Source organism: Lepus europaeus, chromosome 10 (assembly GCF_033115175.1).
Source record: "Lepus europaeus isolate LE1 chromosome 10, mLepTim1.pri, whole genome shotgun sequence".
Taxonomy (NCBI): Eukaryota; Metazoa; Chordata; class Mammalia; order Lagomorpha; family Leporidae; genus Lepus; species Lepus europaeus.
In genome coordinates, this window is record NC_084836.1 from 76098451 (window position 1) to 76117170 (window position 18720).

At 52.3% G+C, this 18720-nt stretch overlaps 1 protein-coding gene across 1 annotated transcript in view; it reads left to right on the plus strand.

Annotated features, from left to right (window-relative positions):
* The window catches only part of NINL (ninein like), a 155021-nt gene extending 142220 nt beyond the window's left edge, over positions 1-12801 (plus strand). The window contains exons 20-23 of the mRNA XM_062203768.1: positions 6191-6349; positions 7093-7206; positions 11230-11343; positions 12000-12801. Coding sequence (XP_062059752.1) covers positions 6191-6349; positions 7093-7206; positions 11230-11343; positions 12000-12191 — 579 coding nt within the window. The 3' untranslated portion in view covers positions 12192-12801. The remainder of the gene's footprint in view (positions 1-6190; positions 6350-7092; positions 7207-11229; positions 11344-11999) is intronic.
* Positions 12802-18720: the final 5919 nt, after the last annotated feature.

Genomic DNA, 18720 nt, shown 5'->3' on the forward strand with positions numbered 1-18720 from the left:
GCAGCCACCACCGCAGGCGACACTGAATGTTCCCCACATCACACGCGTCCCTTCCGTTGCTCTCTTATAAGCAAAACAACCTTCTTCTGCCCACCCCGTCCCAACCCCTGACACCCGACCACCATTCATCCGTCCTCTATTTTTTTTTTTTTAGATTTTTTTTATTTATTTGAAAGTCAGAATTGAGAAACAGAGACAGAGGGAATGCGGTTCCATCCACGGGTTCACTCCCCAGATGGTCGCAACAGTAAAACTGGGCCAGAACTAAGCCAGGAGCTAGTCTCCCACATGGGTGCAGGGACCCCCAAACTCTTGGGTGATCTTCTGCTTCTTTCTCAGGCTATTAGCAGGGAGCTGGACTGGAACTGGAGCAGCTGGTACTTGAACCGGCACCCATGTGGGATGCCAGCAACGCAAGTGACATCTTAACCTGTTAAGCCACAATGCTAGCCCCTGGCCCCTGTATCTGATTTGTCATTTCAGAATGACAGAATGTGATGCTTGGGACAGGCTTTTTCCGTAATCCCCTAGAGAGTCACCCAGGGTGTTTTTCTCAGTCATTTCTTTTTATTGCTGAGTGCACCCCATCATACAGACGCACCTCTTCGTTGCAACACTCACCTGTTGCAGGATGCCTGGGCTGACCTCAGCTTTTGACTACAACACATAACAAGTGGCTGCACAGGTTTCTGTCGGAGCGTGTCTTCCTCTCGCTGGGATGAGTTCCAAGCACATGTGGTGGTTCAGGATGGAAGAGAGACTGCCAGAGTGTTGCCTTGCGTGCCTGTGGCGTTTCTTCTTCCCCCAGCAGTATTCTGTGAACCAGCGTCCCCGCATCCTCACAGTGCCAGTGGCCAAAAGCCCAGGTTGAAGTGCTGTCAGTTTGGTTCCTAGTGGGGCAGGGCAGCTCTCCCTCTCTTACCAGGCACTGTTTCTACTGGGTTAGGGCCCTGCCTTTATGACCTCATTTAACCTTTCTCCCAGTATAATCACACTGGGGTTTGCATCTTTTGTTTTTTATTATTTGACAGGTAGAGTTATAAACAGTGAGAGAGACAGAGAGAAAGGTCTTCCTTCCGTTGGTTCACTCTCCAAATGACCGCCACGGCTGGAGCTATGCAGGTCCGAAGCCAGGAGCCAGGTGTTTCTTCCTGGTCTCCCATGCGGGTGCAGGGACAAGCACTTGGGCCATCCTCCGCTGCCCTCCTGGGCCACAGCAGAGACCTGGATTGGAAGAGGAGCAGCCGGGACTAGAACCAGAGCCCATATGGGGTGCCGGCGCTGCAGGCGGAGAATTAACCAAGTGAGCCACGGCGCCAGCCCCTGGGGTTTGCATCTGTAACACAGGGCACAGTTCAGCCCCTCACAGTCCCTTTTCCCTGCCCTTGCTGGAAGCTCAGGGCCATGGCCCCCTGACTGTGAGAACCGGATGAGGCTCCGAAGTCGGGGACTTCCCTAAGACTGGGCTCTCGGATCCCTGCAACCCTCCTCTCCTGGCCTTTCCTCTTCCTGGGCTGCAGGCACGTGGGACTGCTCTCGGCCCCGCCTTGGGTTTCGAAGCTATTTCCGTGCCGAGCGTGTGGTGCTTCTTGGGCCTCCTGCCTCTGGAAGATAACTCAGTGATTGACAGGGTGAACCCTTCTGGCTCTGCATCTGCCTGCAGGCCAGCTTCTCAAGGAAACGACCCCCTGAGAAGTAGCTGCCCCACCCTCCCCTCTCCAGCCCAAGTCCCTGAGACATTTGTAGTGGACACCACTTATTCTCTTTGTCAGAGTTTTCATTATGAGATGCTTTTAGCAGAAAAGTTGAAATAGCACACAGCTGTCCCTCGGTATTGCAGGGGTTCGGATCCAGGACGTCCTGGGCCTCCCAAAAATCTACAGAGACTCAATTTTCTTACATGGCGTGGTATAGAATTTGCACATCCTGCCATGTACTTTATTTATTTATTTTAGGATTTATTTATTTGAAAGCAGAGTTACAGAGAGGCAGAGGCAAAGAGAAAGAGAGAGAGAGAGAGAGAGAGAGAGAGAGAGAGAGAGAGAGGTCTTCCATATGCTGGTTCACTCCCCAGATGGCCACAATGGCAGGAGCTATGCTGATCCGAAGCCAGGAGCTTCTTCCCAGTCTCCCATGTGGGTGCAGGAGCATGAGCACTTGAGCCATCGTCTACTGCTTTCCCCGACCATAGCAGAGAGCTGAATTGGAAGTGGAGCACTCAAACCAGTGCCTGTATGGATGCTGGCACTGCAGGTGGCAGCTTTACCCACTATGCCACAGTGCCAGTCCCATACCATGTACTTTAAATCACTTACCAATGGCTTATAGCAGTGGACATGCTATGTGAATAGCTGTCATACTCTTGTTTGGGGAGATTAAGAACGAGAAAAAATGTCTGTACATGTATAGACACTGTAGACTTAGTCCATCCATTGTTAGCCTTGCCACGTGGGCTGTGGCGCTTGGTTTATGTCTCTCTCTGTTTCTCCTGTGTGCATTTCCTGAACCATTTGGAGGTGCATTAGAGATGCCGTGATCCTGCACTTCCCCGTGTATTAGCAAGTACCCTGACTGCAGTGCTGCTGACCCCTAACATAATCCCTGTTGTCACTCAGTATTCAGACCATAGTCACACTTCTGTAGTTACTCAAAACTGTCTCATACAGCAAGGGCTTTTTTGGCAGTCCTGCCAAAATATAAATATTGTTCATTGTATGTAGCTCTCCAATCAACCGACTGCTTAAAACAATGACTCGATTACGCTTACAGGCCCTGTGGGTCAGTTCCACAGACAGGCACAGCTCAGGCAGGAAGTCCCTGCTCTGTGCCTCAGAGCCTCAGCTGGGAAGAACAGATGCTGGAGTGACCTCAGTGCCTGGGGCTGGGAGTTTCTGGGGGCTCCCTCTGCACACAGGGCTTCTCCCTGGGGCTGGGCTCCTGGAGGAAGTGAGGGAACCAAGTGTTCCAGGAGGACCAGGCAGAGGGTTGCACAGCTTCAGAGCCAGCCTCAAACATTGCTTGGAGCCACAGGGAAGCCCCTGGGTGGTCCCATGTTGAGAAAGTCCAGTCTACATTAGCCTCTTTCACTGCCTTAATCAAGAACAACCATTCTCCCCACGATGCCGGCTTTTGGAAAACACCAAGTGGTTATCTTGTAGGCTCGCTGTGGTCCAGACCTGTGCCCTCCAGCTGTTTCCCGACACTGTAGTTCAGTTTGGTGCTTTCCAGATCCCATGATCACCCATGTCCGTTTGTCTGAACACATGGCCCACAGGTGGCTGCTGATGTCTCCTAGTGGCTTCTGCACAAGCCAGACATCAAAGAGGTGCTCACCATGGAGCATCAGTGCAATGCCCCGAGAATCCCAGCATCTTGTATAGTGTCTGGTCCAGGAGCACCTCACATACATCAGTCACAATGAGGCCTTTGACAAACCCACAATGGCAAATTATTAAAATGGGGGACTGGAGCTGGTGCTGTGGCGTAATGGGCTAAGCCTCTGTCCATGGCACAGCATCCCATGTGGGCTGCGGTTCATTTCCCGACCACTCTTATGATCCAGCTCTCTGCTTATGGGGTGAACACAGAAGATGGCCCAAATGCTTGAGCCCCTGCACTCATGTGGGGACCCAGAGGAAGCTCCTGGCTATTGGCTTCGGATTGGCTCAACTCCAGCTGTTGCCACCATTTGGGAAGTGAACCAGCAGATGGAAGCCCTCTCTGTCTCTCCCTCTCTATGTCTGCAACTCTGCCTCTCAAATAAATAGATAAATTTTTTTTAATGGGGGGCTGAATTTGTCAAGAATGTCAGTGTTATAAAAGACAAGGCCAGGGACACATCCCAGATTCAAGGAGGCTGACACACTGAGGATAATAGGCACAATCTGATGCTATGCAGTGACGGATGCTATAAAGGACGACGCTGAGTCAGTTGACAAACAGGAAAGCACATGGGCCATCCAGATCAGCCATGTGTGAGAGCCCCCTGCAGGGATGGGGCAGGTGACACATGTGTGCACATGTCTCTGTGCACATGATATGTCCACGTGTCTGTGCCTGAGCATACCTGATCACTGCCTGAAGCAGTAGCCACACGTGGCCATGTGTGAGAGCCCCCCTGCATTGATGGGGCAGGTGACACACTGTGCACATGTGATACATCCACGTGTCTGCGCCTGGGCATACCTGATCACTGCCTGAAGCAGTAGCTGCACGTAGCCATGTGCTGCTGCAGGGATGGTGCAGAGGACACTCTGGTGTGTGCACACGTGTGTGTTCATGTGTCTGTATACATGTGTGGTATGTGCATGTCTTATGTGATGTGAGTACATGTGTCTGGTGTGGCCCATGTGTGCACATGTATTGCACACAGGTATGTGTACACACATCTGCACTTAGCACAAGCAGCAAAGCAGATGGGGAAGATGCTGTTGGTGAGTCTGTCTGAAGCATTATGGATTTTCTGTATCATGTTCTACTTTTTTTAAAAAAATATTTATTTATTTATTTGAAAGGCAGAGAGAGGCAGAGGCAGAGAGAGACAAAGAGAGGTCTTCCTTCTGTTAGTTCATTCCCCAAATGGCCACAACAGCCAGAGCTGTGCCAATCTGAAGCCAGGAGCCAAGAACATCTTCCAGGTCTCCCACGTGGGTACAGGGACCCAAGGACCTGGGCCATCTTCTGCTTTCCCAGGCCATAGCAGAGCGCCAAATCAGAAGTGGAGCAGCCGGCCAGCGCCACAGCTCAATAGGCTAATCCTCCGCCTGCAGCACCGGCACACCGGGTTCTAGTCCCGGTCGGGGCACCAGATTCTGTCCCAGTTGCCCCTCTTCCAGTCCAGCTCTCTGCTGTGGCCTGGGAGTGCAGTGGAGGATGGCCCAAGTCCTTGGGCCCTGCATCTGCATGGGAGACCAGGAGAAGCACCTGGCTCCTGCCTTCGGATCAGCACAGTGTGCCGGCCGCAGCAAGCCAGCCGCGGCAGCCATTGAGGGGTGAACCAATGGTAAAGGAAGACCTTTCTCTCTGTCTCTCTCTCACTGTCCACTCTGCCTGTCAAGAAAAAAAAAAAAAAAAGAAATGGAGCAGCCAGGACTCGAATAGGCGCCCATATGGGATGCCAGTACTCAGGCTTTACCCACTATGCCAAGGCACCAGCCCCCATGTTCTACTTCTTTATCATGTTCTATTCATCTGTCTGAGGTTGAAATTATTCCCAGAGTTTTATTTACTAAAGATGCCTAGAAGAGAATCAACTAGTTGATCTGTGAAGTTGAAAAAATTCCAATTCTGTGATGAAATCCAGGCTGTCCTCAGAGGTTAGGATGGATGTATATCAATATTGAGAAAAGATTTTCGTTTTCACAATACATGATAGACATGGGAGAGAGGTCTCTGCCAACCATAATGCGATAAAAGTGCATAGACTCACCTTGAATGAACCCGAATCTAAACCATTTCCAGGTTCAGTTATGAGCTTAATAAACCCACAAAACCACAGCTAAAACATTTGTTAGAGTGTATGATGCTGACCGGGCAGAGCCTGGTCAAAGGGCATCACCCCAGAAACCCCAAGAGCTGCTGATCCTCCAAAAAACAGATGGAAAAAATGAGGGGTCCCCTGTGCATATTCCTTTATTCGATCATGGCAAACAGCATGAGGACATCCTTTTCTTGTGTCCGTAGTGAAAAATGTGGTTTGGATGAAGCTACTCACGATGTGCATTTGAGAACCACTGGCATTTCCACGGTGAGAGGTTTTCTGGGTGCTGGGCACCAGGAGTTCCCTCATTCACCCATGAGCCCTGGCGAGCATCCACCACCTGTGGGCAGGGGCCACCAAGAAAGCACAACACGCATCCCCTGTAGTTCACTGCCAGTCTTGGAGAGATTAGGTTGCTTTTTCCCTACAGTGGCTCAGAGTCTATTAGAAATAGCCCTGGAAGAAGTGAGAAGAGGCGAGGGGCCACCAGGGTGGCAGTTCAGTGGCCGGGGCCTGTGGCCACTGCTTCTTCCTTCTGGGCAGTGCGCAGTCCCAGTGTGGCAGGCGGCCATCCCCCTGTAGGGTGCCCAACCACTCTACTTGATGATGCCACACTCATCTGAGGCTTTGCCACTGAGATGATCTGAATTCAGCTGTTGTTTTAGAAACTTTTCTTTTTTCAATCTGTATTTTAACCATTTTTTGCTCTAGAGTCAGAAATACAAGGATGAGCTGTCTCAACTCCACCACAGGGTCCTGCAGCTGGAAGAGGAGGCTTCTGCCCAGCAGACCCAACACGAGAAGAACTGCGCCACTATTCAGCTGTTAACGCAGAGGCTGGAGGAGGCAGGGCACCGCGAGGCGCAGCAGGTGGGGGCCGGGGCAGCTCCTTCCAGGCTCCCGGGGCTGCTGGGCAGAGGGGAGCAGTGAGGGAGATGCAGATCGGGTCAAGGCCTGATGTCCCTTAGGGAGGCAGCCCTGGTTGTGCGGTGAGAGGCTGTGAAGCCGGCCTGGAGCGAATCCCCATTGTCTAGAGAGTAGCAGAACAGAGTTAACCTGCCGGCAATAGCACGGCGAGCTGGTACGACCTTCTCGGAGGGCTGCCACGTGTCTAGCAGGAAGCCCAAGGGTGTCCGTGGGCCCTGACTTCCTAATTCTGCTCTGGGGCTCTTATCCAAAGACATGGTGGAAAGACTTGGCTGGCAGAGTTCCACTGCTTTGTGACTTCACAATGGCATAACGGAATTAGCTCGATTCCTCCAGCAGTAGCAGGAGTCTGTAGATCTTGGCACAGCCCGCTAAGACCCATGTTTTCCAGTGATATTTGATGTCATGGGGAACACTCAGGCTACGGTCAGGAGGCGAGCACGGCTGTGGATGCCATCCGCCCGTGCCTTCTGATACCGTGACACTGACAGACATGGGAGTGCAGGAAATGGGTCACAAAGATAGCAGGTGTGGGTCTCCTGCTGCTAGGAGCCTGCAGGATTTAAGTTTTGTAATTTTTAAAAGCTTTTTCCATGATTATCTGAAGTTTCTACATTAAGCATATTCCAGAAGCCTTTGGAATTTCTTGTACTTCTGAAATTGACTTTTTTTTTTTTTAAACGCAGGGTGAACAGCTCCGAACACTTGAGGGTGAACTTGAACACATGACTCAGGAATGTCAGAGCCTGAGAGTGTCACAGTCCAAGCTGGCAGAGACCCTAGGAGAAAGTGAGCAACAGGTGGGTGTGCATGGGCTGGAGGTGCCGGGTCCCATCTCAGCCTGGCGGGGACAGCAGCACCGGGCTGGCAGCGTTGCCAGGCCTCGTCCAGCCCAGTGAGGTTCCTGAGCCCACGTGGTATCACAGGGCTGGCTGGGTGCTCACCTGGCCCAGGTTGGTTTGATCTTTTGAGCAAGCCACATCAAGAGGTCAGGTTACTCTCAAGTGAAGGGGGTGGTAGCCATGCCTATGGGCAACCCCTCTACAGTAGAGAGAATGCCAGGAAATCACGGGGGTGGCATCCGAGGGAGGGGTGGTGCCAGAGGCAGCGGGCACCAGCACCGTGGGAGTGGCGTAACGCCTGGTTTGGTCCACAGCTCCACGCCCCACCTTACACCCACACACCCTCGGTGTCACCTGCTGGCTCTGCAGGTGCAGCGATGGGGAGGCCGAGCACCTCACAGTCTGGGACATCGGGCATGTGCAGAGCAAGCAGAGTAGGACCCTGGAGGGAAGCTGGTTCTTCCCAAGGAATGGGGAGCTGAGGAAGGAGGAGAGCAGATGGTGACCGTGGAAGGGCCCTGAGGGACCCAGTGTAGACACAGGTGTGGGCCGGGGAAGCATCTGCCCTGGTGTGAGCACTGGTGGGAGAGGCGCTGACAGCACGGTCTCCAGCACACTGAGACCTCACTGCATCTTTGTGCCTGTGGCCCCAACGTGGCAGCTGACCTGACAGCTGGACTTGGCCCTGTGCGAGTCATTGGATGTGCTCTTGGGGGGACCTGGGGGCTCCCTGCCTTCGCTGTGAGCAGGTGCTTTCCCAGAGGCACCATTGTGTGTCTGGGGTGCTCCTTCTTAAGTCTGAAAGGAGCTTGGAAAACAACCTCCTCCTCATTTTGGGACTGACAGATACAGCTTCACCCAGCTGAACACAGAGAAGGGGCGGTGCCGTCCGCCTTGTGTCTGCTGGCAACTTCCAGTCAAAAACTTGTTGCTTCTGTGGGTGGGTGTTTGGTGCAGTGGTTAACATGCAGCTTGGGGGACCAGCATTGTGGCATAGTAGGTAAAGCCACTGCTGGTGACACCAGCATCCCATCCCAGCTGCTCGACTTCCAATCCAGCTCCCTCCCAATGTGCCTGGGAAAGCAGCAGAGGATGGCCCAAGTGCTTGGGCCCCTGCACCCACATGGGAGGCCTGGAAGAAGCTCCTGGCTTTTGGCTTTGGCCCAGCCCAGCCCCAGTCATTGCAGCCATCTGGGGAGTGAACCAGCAGATGGAAGATCTCTCTCTCAGTATCTGCCTTTCAAATAAGTAAATAAAATCCTTAAAAAAAAAAAAAAAAAAAAAGTTTGGGACACTCATATCCCATATCGGAGTGCCTGGGTTCGAGTCCTGGCTCCATTCCTGACTCCTGCTTCCCACTAATGCACACCCTGGAAGGCAGCAGGTAATGTCTCAATTACTTGGGTCCTTGAAAGACCCAGACTGAGTTCTAGGCTCCTAGCTTCTGCCTTGCCCAGCCCTGGCTGTTGTGAGTGTGAACCGACAGGTAGAAGAGCTCTCTCGTCTCTCTTTCTTTCAAATAAAATAAAAATAATTTCATTTTATTTTTTACATGTTTATTCATTTATTTTTATTTTCTTGAAAGGCAGAAAAAGAGACAGATCTTCCATTTGCTGGTTCAGTCCCCCCAGATGCCTGCCATAACCGGGGCAGGTCCAAAGCCAGAAGCCCAGAACTCTGCCTGGGTCTTCCACTTGGGTAGCAGGGACCCAAGCACCTGGGCCACCCTCCACTGCCTTGCCAAGCATATTAGCAGGAAGCTGGACAGAAGCAGAGTAGCTGAGGCTCAGATCGGCACTCCAGTAGAGGACGTGGATGTTCCAAGCAGCAGCTTAACCTGCTACACCACCACGCCTGCCCCCAAAATAAATGAAATTTTTAAAAATCATGCAAAAACACAGTGCCTCTCCCAGCACAGTACCTGTAGGAGCAGATAGGCTGCTGGCGTCTGGGGCTCGTGCGGCCCTGAGGCAGCACCTGCTCGGCCTGCAAAGGGTGGTAGGCGGGCAGTGGGACACACAGCAGGTGGATAGGTCAGACAGGTGCTCTGCTCCGAGAGGACCCCCAGGGACAGCCCACGGGACCGGAGGACAGGGTTAGGCGACCGATCCTCAGTTAACCCGAACTACACAGGTTGGGATCCCAGCAGCAACCTGCAGCTTCTCACTGTGACCACAGGAGCTCTGACAGATGTTGGAGGACAGGCTAGGAGGGGAGCCGAGCCTCTCAGCTGGCCTTGTGGGCTGCAAGGGCTCCACGCCTGGGCCTCTGTGTGTCTGTGGGCGGCTCTGAGGCCACACACTGAAACTTGGCGGGAGGCGGTGGGTCCTCCATCCCCACCACATGCCTGGCCCTGCCTGTGTGTGGTGAGGCAGAGCAGGCTCCAGGACCCTGATCCTTCCGACTTGGAAGAAAAGCCAGGAACTGGAGTTTGACGTGAATGCGCCATTTTCGAATGATGCATCTAATTTGAAATCTGGAGCTGAACAAAATTCCTCCACAGCCTGCAGGCTGCCTGTCAAGCACTGTGGTTTGTTGGGTGCATGTTAGAGATGGCGACGTAGACACAGCAGGCAGAGACTGTGCCCTCCTGGAGCCGACACCCAGTGGCCGTGAGCAGACAAAAGCAGAATAAAACATGAGTCATGTACGAGGGACTTCAAACAGCTCATGGAAAATGGGATTGAAAGCTAAGTTTCGGGGCCAGCGCTGTGGCACAGTGGGTTAACACCCTGGCCTGAAGTGCCTGCACCCCATATGGGCGCTGGTTCAAGACCCAGCTGTTCTACTTCCGATCCAGCTCTCTGCTATGGCCTGGGAAAGCAGTGGAAGATGACCCAAGTCCTTGGGCCCTGTACCCGTGTGAAGACCCGAAAGAAGCTCCTGGCTCCTGGCTTCGGATCAGCGCAGCTCCAGGTGTTGCGGCCAATTGGGGAGTGAACCAGTGGATAGAAGACCCCCCTCTCTCTCTGCCTCTCCTCTCTCTGTGTAACTCTGACTTTCAAATAAATAAATAAATCTATTTTTAAAAAAAGCTAAGTTTCTCTTGGTGCCAGATATTTTGAAATTGTGCATTTGAGGGGTTGTCAAAGTGTTCGTGGAAATTCATATTATGAAAAAACTGCAGGAATTTCTAAAATTTTTGCACCAAAATAAATGTAGACTTTTATTCCATTTTCCATGAATTTTTTGAAGCACTCCATGTACTTCGCGTGTCTGAAGGTAGCAGGGAGCTCAGGAAGGGAGGAGAGGGTAATGGCACAGGTGTAGAGGGGCTCAACTGTGTGCCAGGTGCCAAGCAGGCCTCGCAGGGGCAGCAGAGCGCAGTGGCTCCGAGCACAGGCTGCAGCTCCTTGCTCTACCACCCATCAGCTGACTGACCAAGGGCAGTCAGTTAGCATCTCTCCCTGCCTCAGTTTCCCCATATGCAAACTTCAAGCACCAGCGGGAGCCACTGGCTCGAAGACATCGTGAGGTGGCCCCTGGGCACCCACCACAGGGGATTAATGTAAAAGGCCCAGGGAATAGCTCACACCTCTGTGCCACCATGTGGGCCACAGGAGCCACCAGGGACACACTTCACAGGGAGGTTGAGAGGCAGAGAGCAGGGGGCACCTTTGGGAGGAAGAACGTGGAGCAAGATTTGAAAGCAGGTAAAAGGCGAGATTTGGAACGCACGAGTTCTAACGAAGAATAACCTCACGGCATTATGCAAGAGTGTCACGGGAAACAGGATGGGTCCTGTCCTGACACCTGTCCCGCATCAAGGCCTTGTGGTACCCAGGAACATGGCTAGGGAAACTGGCTTCTGAGTCGCTTGTGGCTTAAACCCTGGGGCCACATCCCTGTCCAGATTCTCCCGGCTTTGTGGTGTGGGACAGGCATTTTAACAGGTGACAGGTGATGGTGTCCCCTGGCCACCCACCTTGAGATGGTCCTTTTGCAGTGTGAGACACCTTCTGCAACCTTCTCTTGTGGCAGGAGGGCCGTGAGAAACAGCTGGAAGCTGCAGCGGAGCGGGTGGGAGAGGTGGAGACGCGTCTGCGGAACGTGGAGCTGCTCCTGCAGGACAAAGTGCGCGAGCTGACACAGCAGGTGAGTGACGGCGCTGGCCCTAGCGCCCACGGCTCCTCCCCTGACCCAGGTGAGTGAGGGTGCTGGCCTCAGCGCCCCCTGCTGCTGGGGGGTGGGCGGCACCACCTGATGAGCAGGCATTGGAGAGATGCCCGTGGCCCCGTTGTGGGAGCGCTGGCCATGGCCGCAGCAGAGGCTGGTGGATTCTGGAAGGTTCTCTCGCTCCCTGGGAGAGGTACCTGAGAAGGCACAGGGGGCCCTTGAGGAGAGGGCAGACAGCACAGGGGCTGGTTTTTGGCCTCGCAGTTAGGACACCCCCGTCCCATATCCGGGTACCTATGTCCACGTCCCAACTCCGCTCCCAGGTCCAGAGCCCTGGGAGTCACGGCGATGGCTGTCGTCGCTGGGCGCCTGCACCCATGCGGGAGACCGGGATTGAGCTCTGGCAGCCCCAGCCCCTGCGGGCATTTGGGCAGTGAACCAGCCAATGGAATCTGTTTGCCTGCCTCTGGTGTCAAAGTTCCTCCACCGCAGCATTCAGCAGGTGTCTGACTCCTGGTGTCAGACCCGCTGCAACAAAGTTAGGGTCTGAACCAGCCCCGTGGAGGCTGGGAGTGGGCAGCTCCACGTGCGGGCATTTCCGCCCAGGCTCCACCTTAACCGTCTACCCGGTCCAGTTTGAAAGGAACACGAGGTCCGATCTGCTGCTCAAGGAGCTGTACGTGGAAAACGCGCACCTGGTGAAAGCCCTCCAGGTCACCGAGGAGAAGCAGCGAGGAGCCGAGAGGAGAAACCTCGTCCTGGAGGAAAAGGTCCGCGCTCTCAACAGACTCGTCAGCCGCATGGCCCCCGCCGCGCTCTCTGTGTGAAGGGGGTAGCTGGCCCGGCCCCCGCCCAGCAGCCAGGCGTCCTTACGCACAGGAGGCTTGTGATGCTTTGTTCAGCCCACGGTCTATCTTAGGAGGGTCTGCTCCGTGCCAGATGGGGGCAGCCGTGTGTGTGTTAACAAAAGACGGTGTTTGTGTCTCAATAGCCTCGCGTGATTTCCCTGCGTAAAACTCCCTGGCAAGATGCTCATGGAAGTGGCAGATGCTGGGGGGCCCTCAGTGAACAACCACCGAGAGAGGGGTTACAGCGTACTTTCCACGTCGTCTGCGAGGATTAAAATGCAGTCAGGCAGGGCTCGGTCTGGTTTTCCCGTGTCACCATTGCTGCTCAGAGCTCGGGCACCACGGAGATGGTGGAAGGGGCCCCTGCAGGGACCATCCCCCCACCTGCCCAGGCAGGGCGGGCCGCGAGTGTGTGGGCTCAGGGATGTAGTATTTATTGCGAATGAAATGAAATGTCATCACACTGGAAAGTGAACTATATGTAAAAAAAATTTTATATATATATATAATATTACATGTATAGTTTTATAACTGAAACGCACATAAATTATGGCCACTTGGTTTATCAGAATGTACTATTATACCATGAAAAAAAAGTCACCATGTTTGCAATAAATTTTTTTCTATTAAAATTCACTTCTGAGTTTGTTGTGCTGCTCAACCACTGCCCTGAAGCTGGTGCACCGCCTCCCTCAGAGTGGGTACTGCCTGCTTTAGGGGGACCATGTTCAGCCCTCAGGGAAGACACAACAGACTGGACATGCCAGCATTGTGGTGCAGCAGGTTGAAGCCCCAGCCTGCAGTGCCAGCATCCCGTATGGGTGCCAGTTTGAGTCCTGGCTACTCCACTTCTGCTCCAGCTCTCTGCTGTGGCCTGGGAAAGCAGTAGAAGATGACCCAAGTCCTCGGGCCCCTGCATCCACGTGGGAGACCCAGGAGATAGTTCTGGCTCCTGGCTTCGGATCAGCTCAGCTCTGGCCGTTGCAGTCATTGGGGAGTGAACCAGCAGAATGGAAGATCTCTCTCCCTCTCTCCCTCTCTTCCTCTCTCCCTCTCTCTCTCTCTCTCTCGCCCTACCTCTCTCTGTAACTCTTTCAAATAAATAAAAATCTTAAAAAAAAAAAAAAAAAGACTGGACGAGACAGGGAGGGCACCATTAATGGTTCCTTCCATACTTCCTGGTAATAAAGTTTCTTCCCAATGAAAACACCAGCTCCTGCTCCCGGCGCTCAGCATTTCCTCGCTCCACAACTGCACAGGACAGCTCTGGCTTACTGCACGACTCGGCAAACAAACAAAATAATTGGGAAAGTCCTGTAGGAACAACAGTGAATAGGGATGAGTTCTACCAGTTATGGAAATATTCAGCCTCAATATACTCTGTTACCCAGGTATGTGCACTTATCAAAACTCAGCGAGGCATACGATTCCTCATTCACTAAGGGCTTCTGTCTGGAAGTGGAGGAACAAGGTGGTTGGTTAATAGACCTGGAAATTGTAATTAACCAATAAACTGGCATACTTATACAGGATGTGGGTGTCCCAAGTGGTGGCCTAACCGTGTAGCCACGTGCCTACCCTGCCAACATCCACTCTGGATTTAAAAGATGCTCTCTTGGGGCCGGCATTGTGGCATAACAGGTTAAGCCACAACCTGAGACTCCAGCATCCCATATAGGCACCAATCCAAGACCTGGCTGCTCCTTTTCCAGTCCAGCTCCCTGCTAATGCACCTGGGAAAGCAGTGGAAGATGACCCAAGTGCTTGGGCCCCTGCACCCACATGGGACCTGGAGGAAGCTCCTGGCTCCTGGCTTTAGATGGGCTCAGCTCCGGCCACTGCAGGCATTTCAGGAGTGAACCAGTGGATGGAAGATCTCTCTATTTCTCTCTCTCTCTCTGTAAATCTCCCTTTCAAATAAATAAAAAATGCAAATCTTAAAATAATAACCAAATAAATAAAAGATTGCTCTGAGTAGACTGGGAAGAGAAGGGAAGACACATTCTCACCTGAAAAGAGCTTGTAAAAGAAGTCAGGAGCTCAGTCCCCTTACAGGGAAAGACTGGATGCTTTCCTCCCGACCAGGAACAAGACAAGGAACAAGCCGCCACCCACTGCTATTCAGTACTCTCCTAGAGGTTCCAACCAGTGACTAACGTCATACTAAAAAGAAGTAAAACTTTACAGGGCGCATGACTAGGGGTGCACATAACTTACCATAGTTGATACTGGGGGCCCAGAGCTGTGGCGCAGCGGATTAAAGCCCCAGCCTCCAGTGCTGACATCCCACATGGATGCCAGTTCCAGTACAGCTACTCCACTTCCCATCCAGCTCCCTGCTAAATTGCCTGGCAAGGCAGTGGAGGATGGCCCCAATCCTTAGGCCCCTGTACCCATGTGGGAGACCAGGAAGAAGCTCCTGGCTTCGAATCAGCTCAGCTCTGGCCATTGTGGTCATTTGAGGAGAGAACCAGTGGGTGGAAGACACCTCCCTCCCTCCTTCTCTCTCTCTCTCTCTCTAATAAATAAAATAATAAGACTTTTAAAAGTTGATATTGATAAGTGACTTTGGCAATGCTGCAGGAAACAAGTGCAACATCAATAATATTTCTATTTACTAACAATTAGAATTTGAAAATATTTTAAAGATTTTATTTATTTGAGAGGTAGAGTTACAAACAAAGAAAGAGGGAGGCACAGAGAGAGAGGTCTTCTATCAACTGGTTCACTCCCCAAAATGGCTGCAACAGCTGGAGCTGAACCAATCCAAAGCCAGGAGCCGGGATCCAAGGGCTTCTTCCAGGTCTCCCATATGGGTGCAAGTGCCCAAGCACTTGGGCCATCTTCCACTGCTTTCCCAGGCCATTAGCAGGAAGCTGGATCAGAAGTGGAGCAGCCGGGCCAGTGCCGGCACACCGGGTTCTTGTCCTGGTCGGGGGGCCGTATTCTGTCCCGGTTGCTCCTCTTCCAGTCCAGCTCTCTGCTATAGCCCGGGAGTGCAGTGGAGGATGGCCCAAGTGCTTGGGCCCCGCACCCACATGGGAGACCAGGAGAAGCACCTGGCTCCTGGCTTTGGATCAGTGCAGTGCACCAGCTGCAGCAGCCACTGAGGGGTGAACCAATGGTAAAAGGAAGACCTTTCTCTCTGTCTCTCTCTCACTGTCCACTCTGTCAAAAAGAAAAGAAAAGAAAAAAGAAACTGCTGGGGGCTGGCGCCGTGGTGCAGTGGGTTGATCCTCCACCTGTGGCGCCAGCATCCCATATGGGCGCTGGCTTTAGTCCCAGCTGCTCCTCTTCCAATCCAGCTCTCTGCTGTGGCCTGGGAAAGCAGTGGAAGATGGCTCAAGTGCTTGGGTCCTGCACCCACATGGGAGACCAGGAAGAAGCACCTGGCTGCTGGCTTTGGATCAGCACAGCTCCGGCCATTTGGGAAATGAACCAGCGGAAGGAAAACCTTTCTCTCTCTCTCCCCCTCACTGTCTGTAACTCTACCTCTCAAATAAATAAATAAAACCTTTAAAAAAAAGAAAAACTGCTGGGGGCTGGTGCTGTGGCATAGCAGGTAAAGCCACCACCTGTGGCACTGGCATCCCATATTGGCACCGGTTCAAGACCTGGCTGCTCCACTTCCAATCCAGCTCTCTGCTATGGCCTGAGAAAGTAGTAAAAAGATGGCCCAAGTCCTTGGGCCCTTGCACCCACATGGGAGACTCGGAAGAAGCTCCTGGCTCCTGGCTTCAGATTAATCAAATCAGCTCAGTTCTGACCGTTGCAGTCATCTGGGGAGTAAACCAGCGGATGAAAGACCTCTCTGTGACTCTGCCTTTCAAATAAATAACTAAATCTTTAAAAAATAATAATTTGAAGTAGTTTACCGAAGTAAAAAATGTTGACCAAAATATTAAAGAAACAAATAAATCATCAATGATCACTCACAAAAAGACTGACACCCGGCCGGCGCCGTGGCTTAACAGGCTAATCCTCCGCCTTGCGGCGCCGGCACACCGGGTTCTAGTCCCAGTTGGGGCGCCAGATTCTATCCCAGTTGCCCCTCTTCCAGGCCAGCTCTCTGCTATAGCCCGGGAAGGCAGTGGAGGATGGCCCAAGTGCTTGGGCCCTGCACCCGCATGGGAGACCAGGAGAAGCACCTAGCTCCTGGCTTCGGATCAGCGAGGTGCGCTGGCCGCAGCGGCCATTGGAGGGTGAACCAACGGCAAAAAGGAAGACCTTTCTCTCTGTCTCTTTATCTCTCACTATCCACTCTGCCTGTCAAAAAAAAAAAAAAAAAAAAAAAACTGACACCCAAATTGTTTTAAAGGCCACAAAGCTATTTACAAGACATTTCTATTAAAAATAGAACAAGTACCAACTGATTTTAGGTGAGACGCTGACATCAAACGTGCACCACTTGCCCTGTCTTCATGTGATGCACATGGTCCCTCGGTTGCCTCTGGGTAGTTTATGAACTGCTGACAGAATGTGCCAGAAGTGTGCTGATCCAGCAGCAGGCCTAGCCTTCCAGGGAACCTGCAGCTGTCACCTGTCATGGCGGGGCCCTGAGCTGCCAGGTGCCCTGCCACCTTGCTAGCAAGAACCATGTGAAGAGATCACCCAAGGGTGCTGAGTCGTCCCAACCAAGCTGCCATCTGCTGCACCAGAGACCCCAGGCGAGATCTGCAGAACTGCCAGCTGATTCCTCTCAACCCTCAGCACAAGATAGTAAGATGAACCCTAAGTGGCCATCACATTTAGGCTGGTGAGTTTCACGGCAATCGATGACTGAAAACACTGATCAGGGTGCAGTCTCACCCCTGCGCACACCCTTTCTAAACACCAGCATCATTTACAGTTGCAAAATCTCCCCTCCCCCACTAAAGGACCAGCAACTCACATCTTGCACTTCCCTAACTATGGCCACAAAGAGTTACTAGCTCAGCGATGCAACAGTTCAACAATAAAATCCTAATTATTTAATTCACAGGATTAGGGGGTTCTGTGAGCAGCCCCCAGAGTGTGCTTGGGAAAGTTGTATTTGCCAGTTATCACTGTTGTTTAAAATCATGGTGTTGAATTTACTGAGATTTCAAGTGACACTGGGGGAAGCTGCAGTTTTGGTACTGCTCCCAGGGAAATGGGGGATAGGAAGTTGGAGAATGAGGATGTTGCCATCCATCAAGTCAGGGAGATGGGGTACAGCCATCACCAGCAGGAGTCAGCAGCAGAACCAATGTGAAAAAGAACTGAGTTTCTTACATCTTCACCCAAGGCCAGTTAGCAAATATAAAAGAAAAACATTCCATTTGTAACCGGACCCAATGCTTCTTTCTTTTCCTTTCCATGTTCTGATGAACAAAAGCAAACCGCTGAGCTTGTGAGTGACAAAAAAGCACTCCAACAGATAAACAGCTCTCTTGCTTGTGAATTCCAGACATTGGCCTTGAGAAAGCCAGGGGCAGTCGCAAAGTAATCTGCCCTCCCCAGTTAGCACCACCAGAGGTTTGAATTTGTCGTAACAAAGAGATCGCGATGACTAAGGGCAGGGTGGGCTTCATCCTAAGCAAACAGTGAAATCCTTTAGGCAACACTGTGCCTCTTTCAGATCTCATCCAAATAATTTTTTCATGGCTACTTAGTTGTACAGGATATCCTGCTACGTCCTCCTAGTGAGTCACGCCATCAGGGAGTTTCCCAGGGAACTGCACTGCTGTCCCAGATTCTGTTGCAGACTTGCACACCAGCAGCAGCACCGGGCTCAGCGGCCCAGCCTCCTCTACAATCCCCCTAAAAACCCCAGAGCATCCTCACTGAGCAGGGCGCCCTCATCTACGATGGACTTGCTCTTGCCTTTGTCCCCAACCTTGTCCTTGTTATTCTGATTCTGCAAGAGAAACAGGGATCCAGCTTTCAGTAACTAACCACAGAAACCAAACTGGGGCCGCACTGGCTGCTCTGAAAGCTCCCTTTGCGTTGTTTCCGGGTCCGGCTCCCTGCTCCCTGCAGCCACCTCCTCCACGCACTCCGCTCCCCAAACTCGCTTTCTTTGAAATCCACTCATCGCTGCCTCACTGTGTCAAGACGCGGTCAGCCACGGACACCAGCTCTGAGATGACAGCAACCAAGGACGAAGGGAGGACAAAGCTTGGAGGAGGCAAAGAATGGAAGAGCTGCCTCTGCTCATGGGGACACTGAGGAAATCGGGGAGCAGCAGGTGGACAATGAGGCAGAAGAAGAAGAGGAAGGTGGGGAGAAGAGAGAAGAGATGAAGATGAGGAGGCTGTGGCAGCCACAGGCAAACAGGCAGCTGAAGATTTAGATGACGATGTGGACAGCCAAACAATTAAGAAGACAGACCGCCATTACCTCTGCACTTTCCACTTCCCTTCTCAGAATCTAAATGTGGTCACCTTTGGAGAACAGCAGTGCCACCTGCAGAGGCCATGTGCTCTCCAGCACCCACTCAAAATCACTCAAGTTTGCAACAGAGGAAAAAAAAATCTAAACTTCCAGG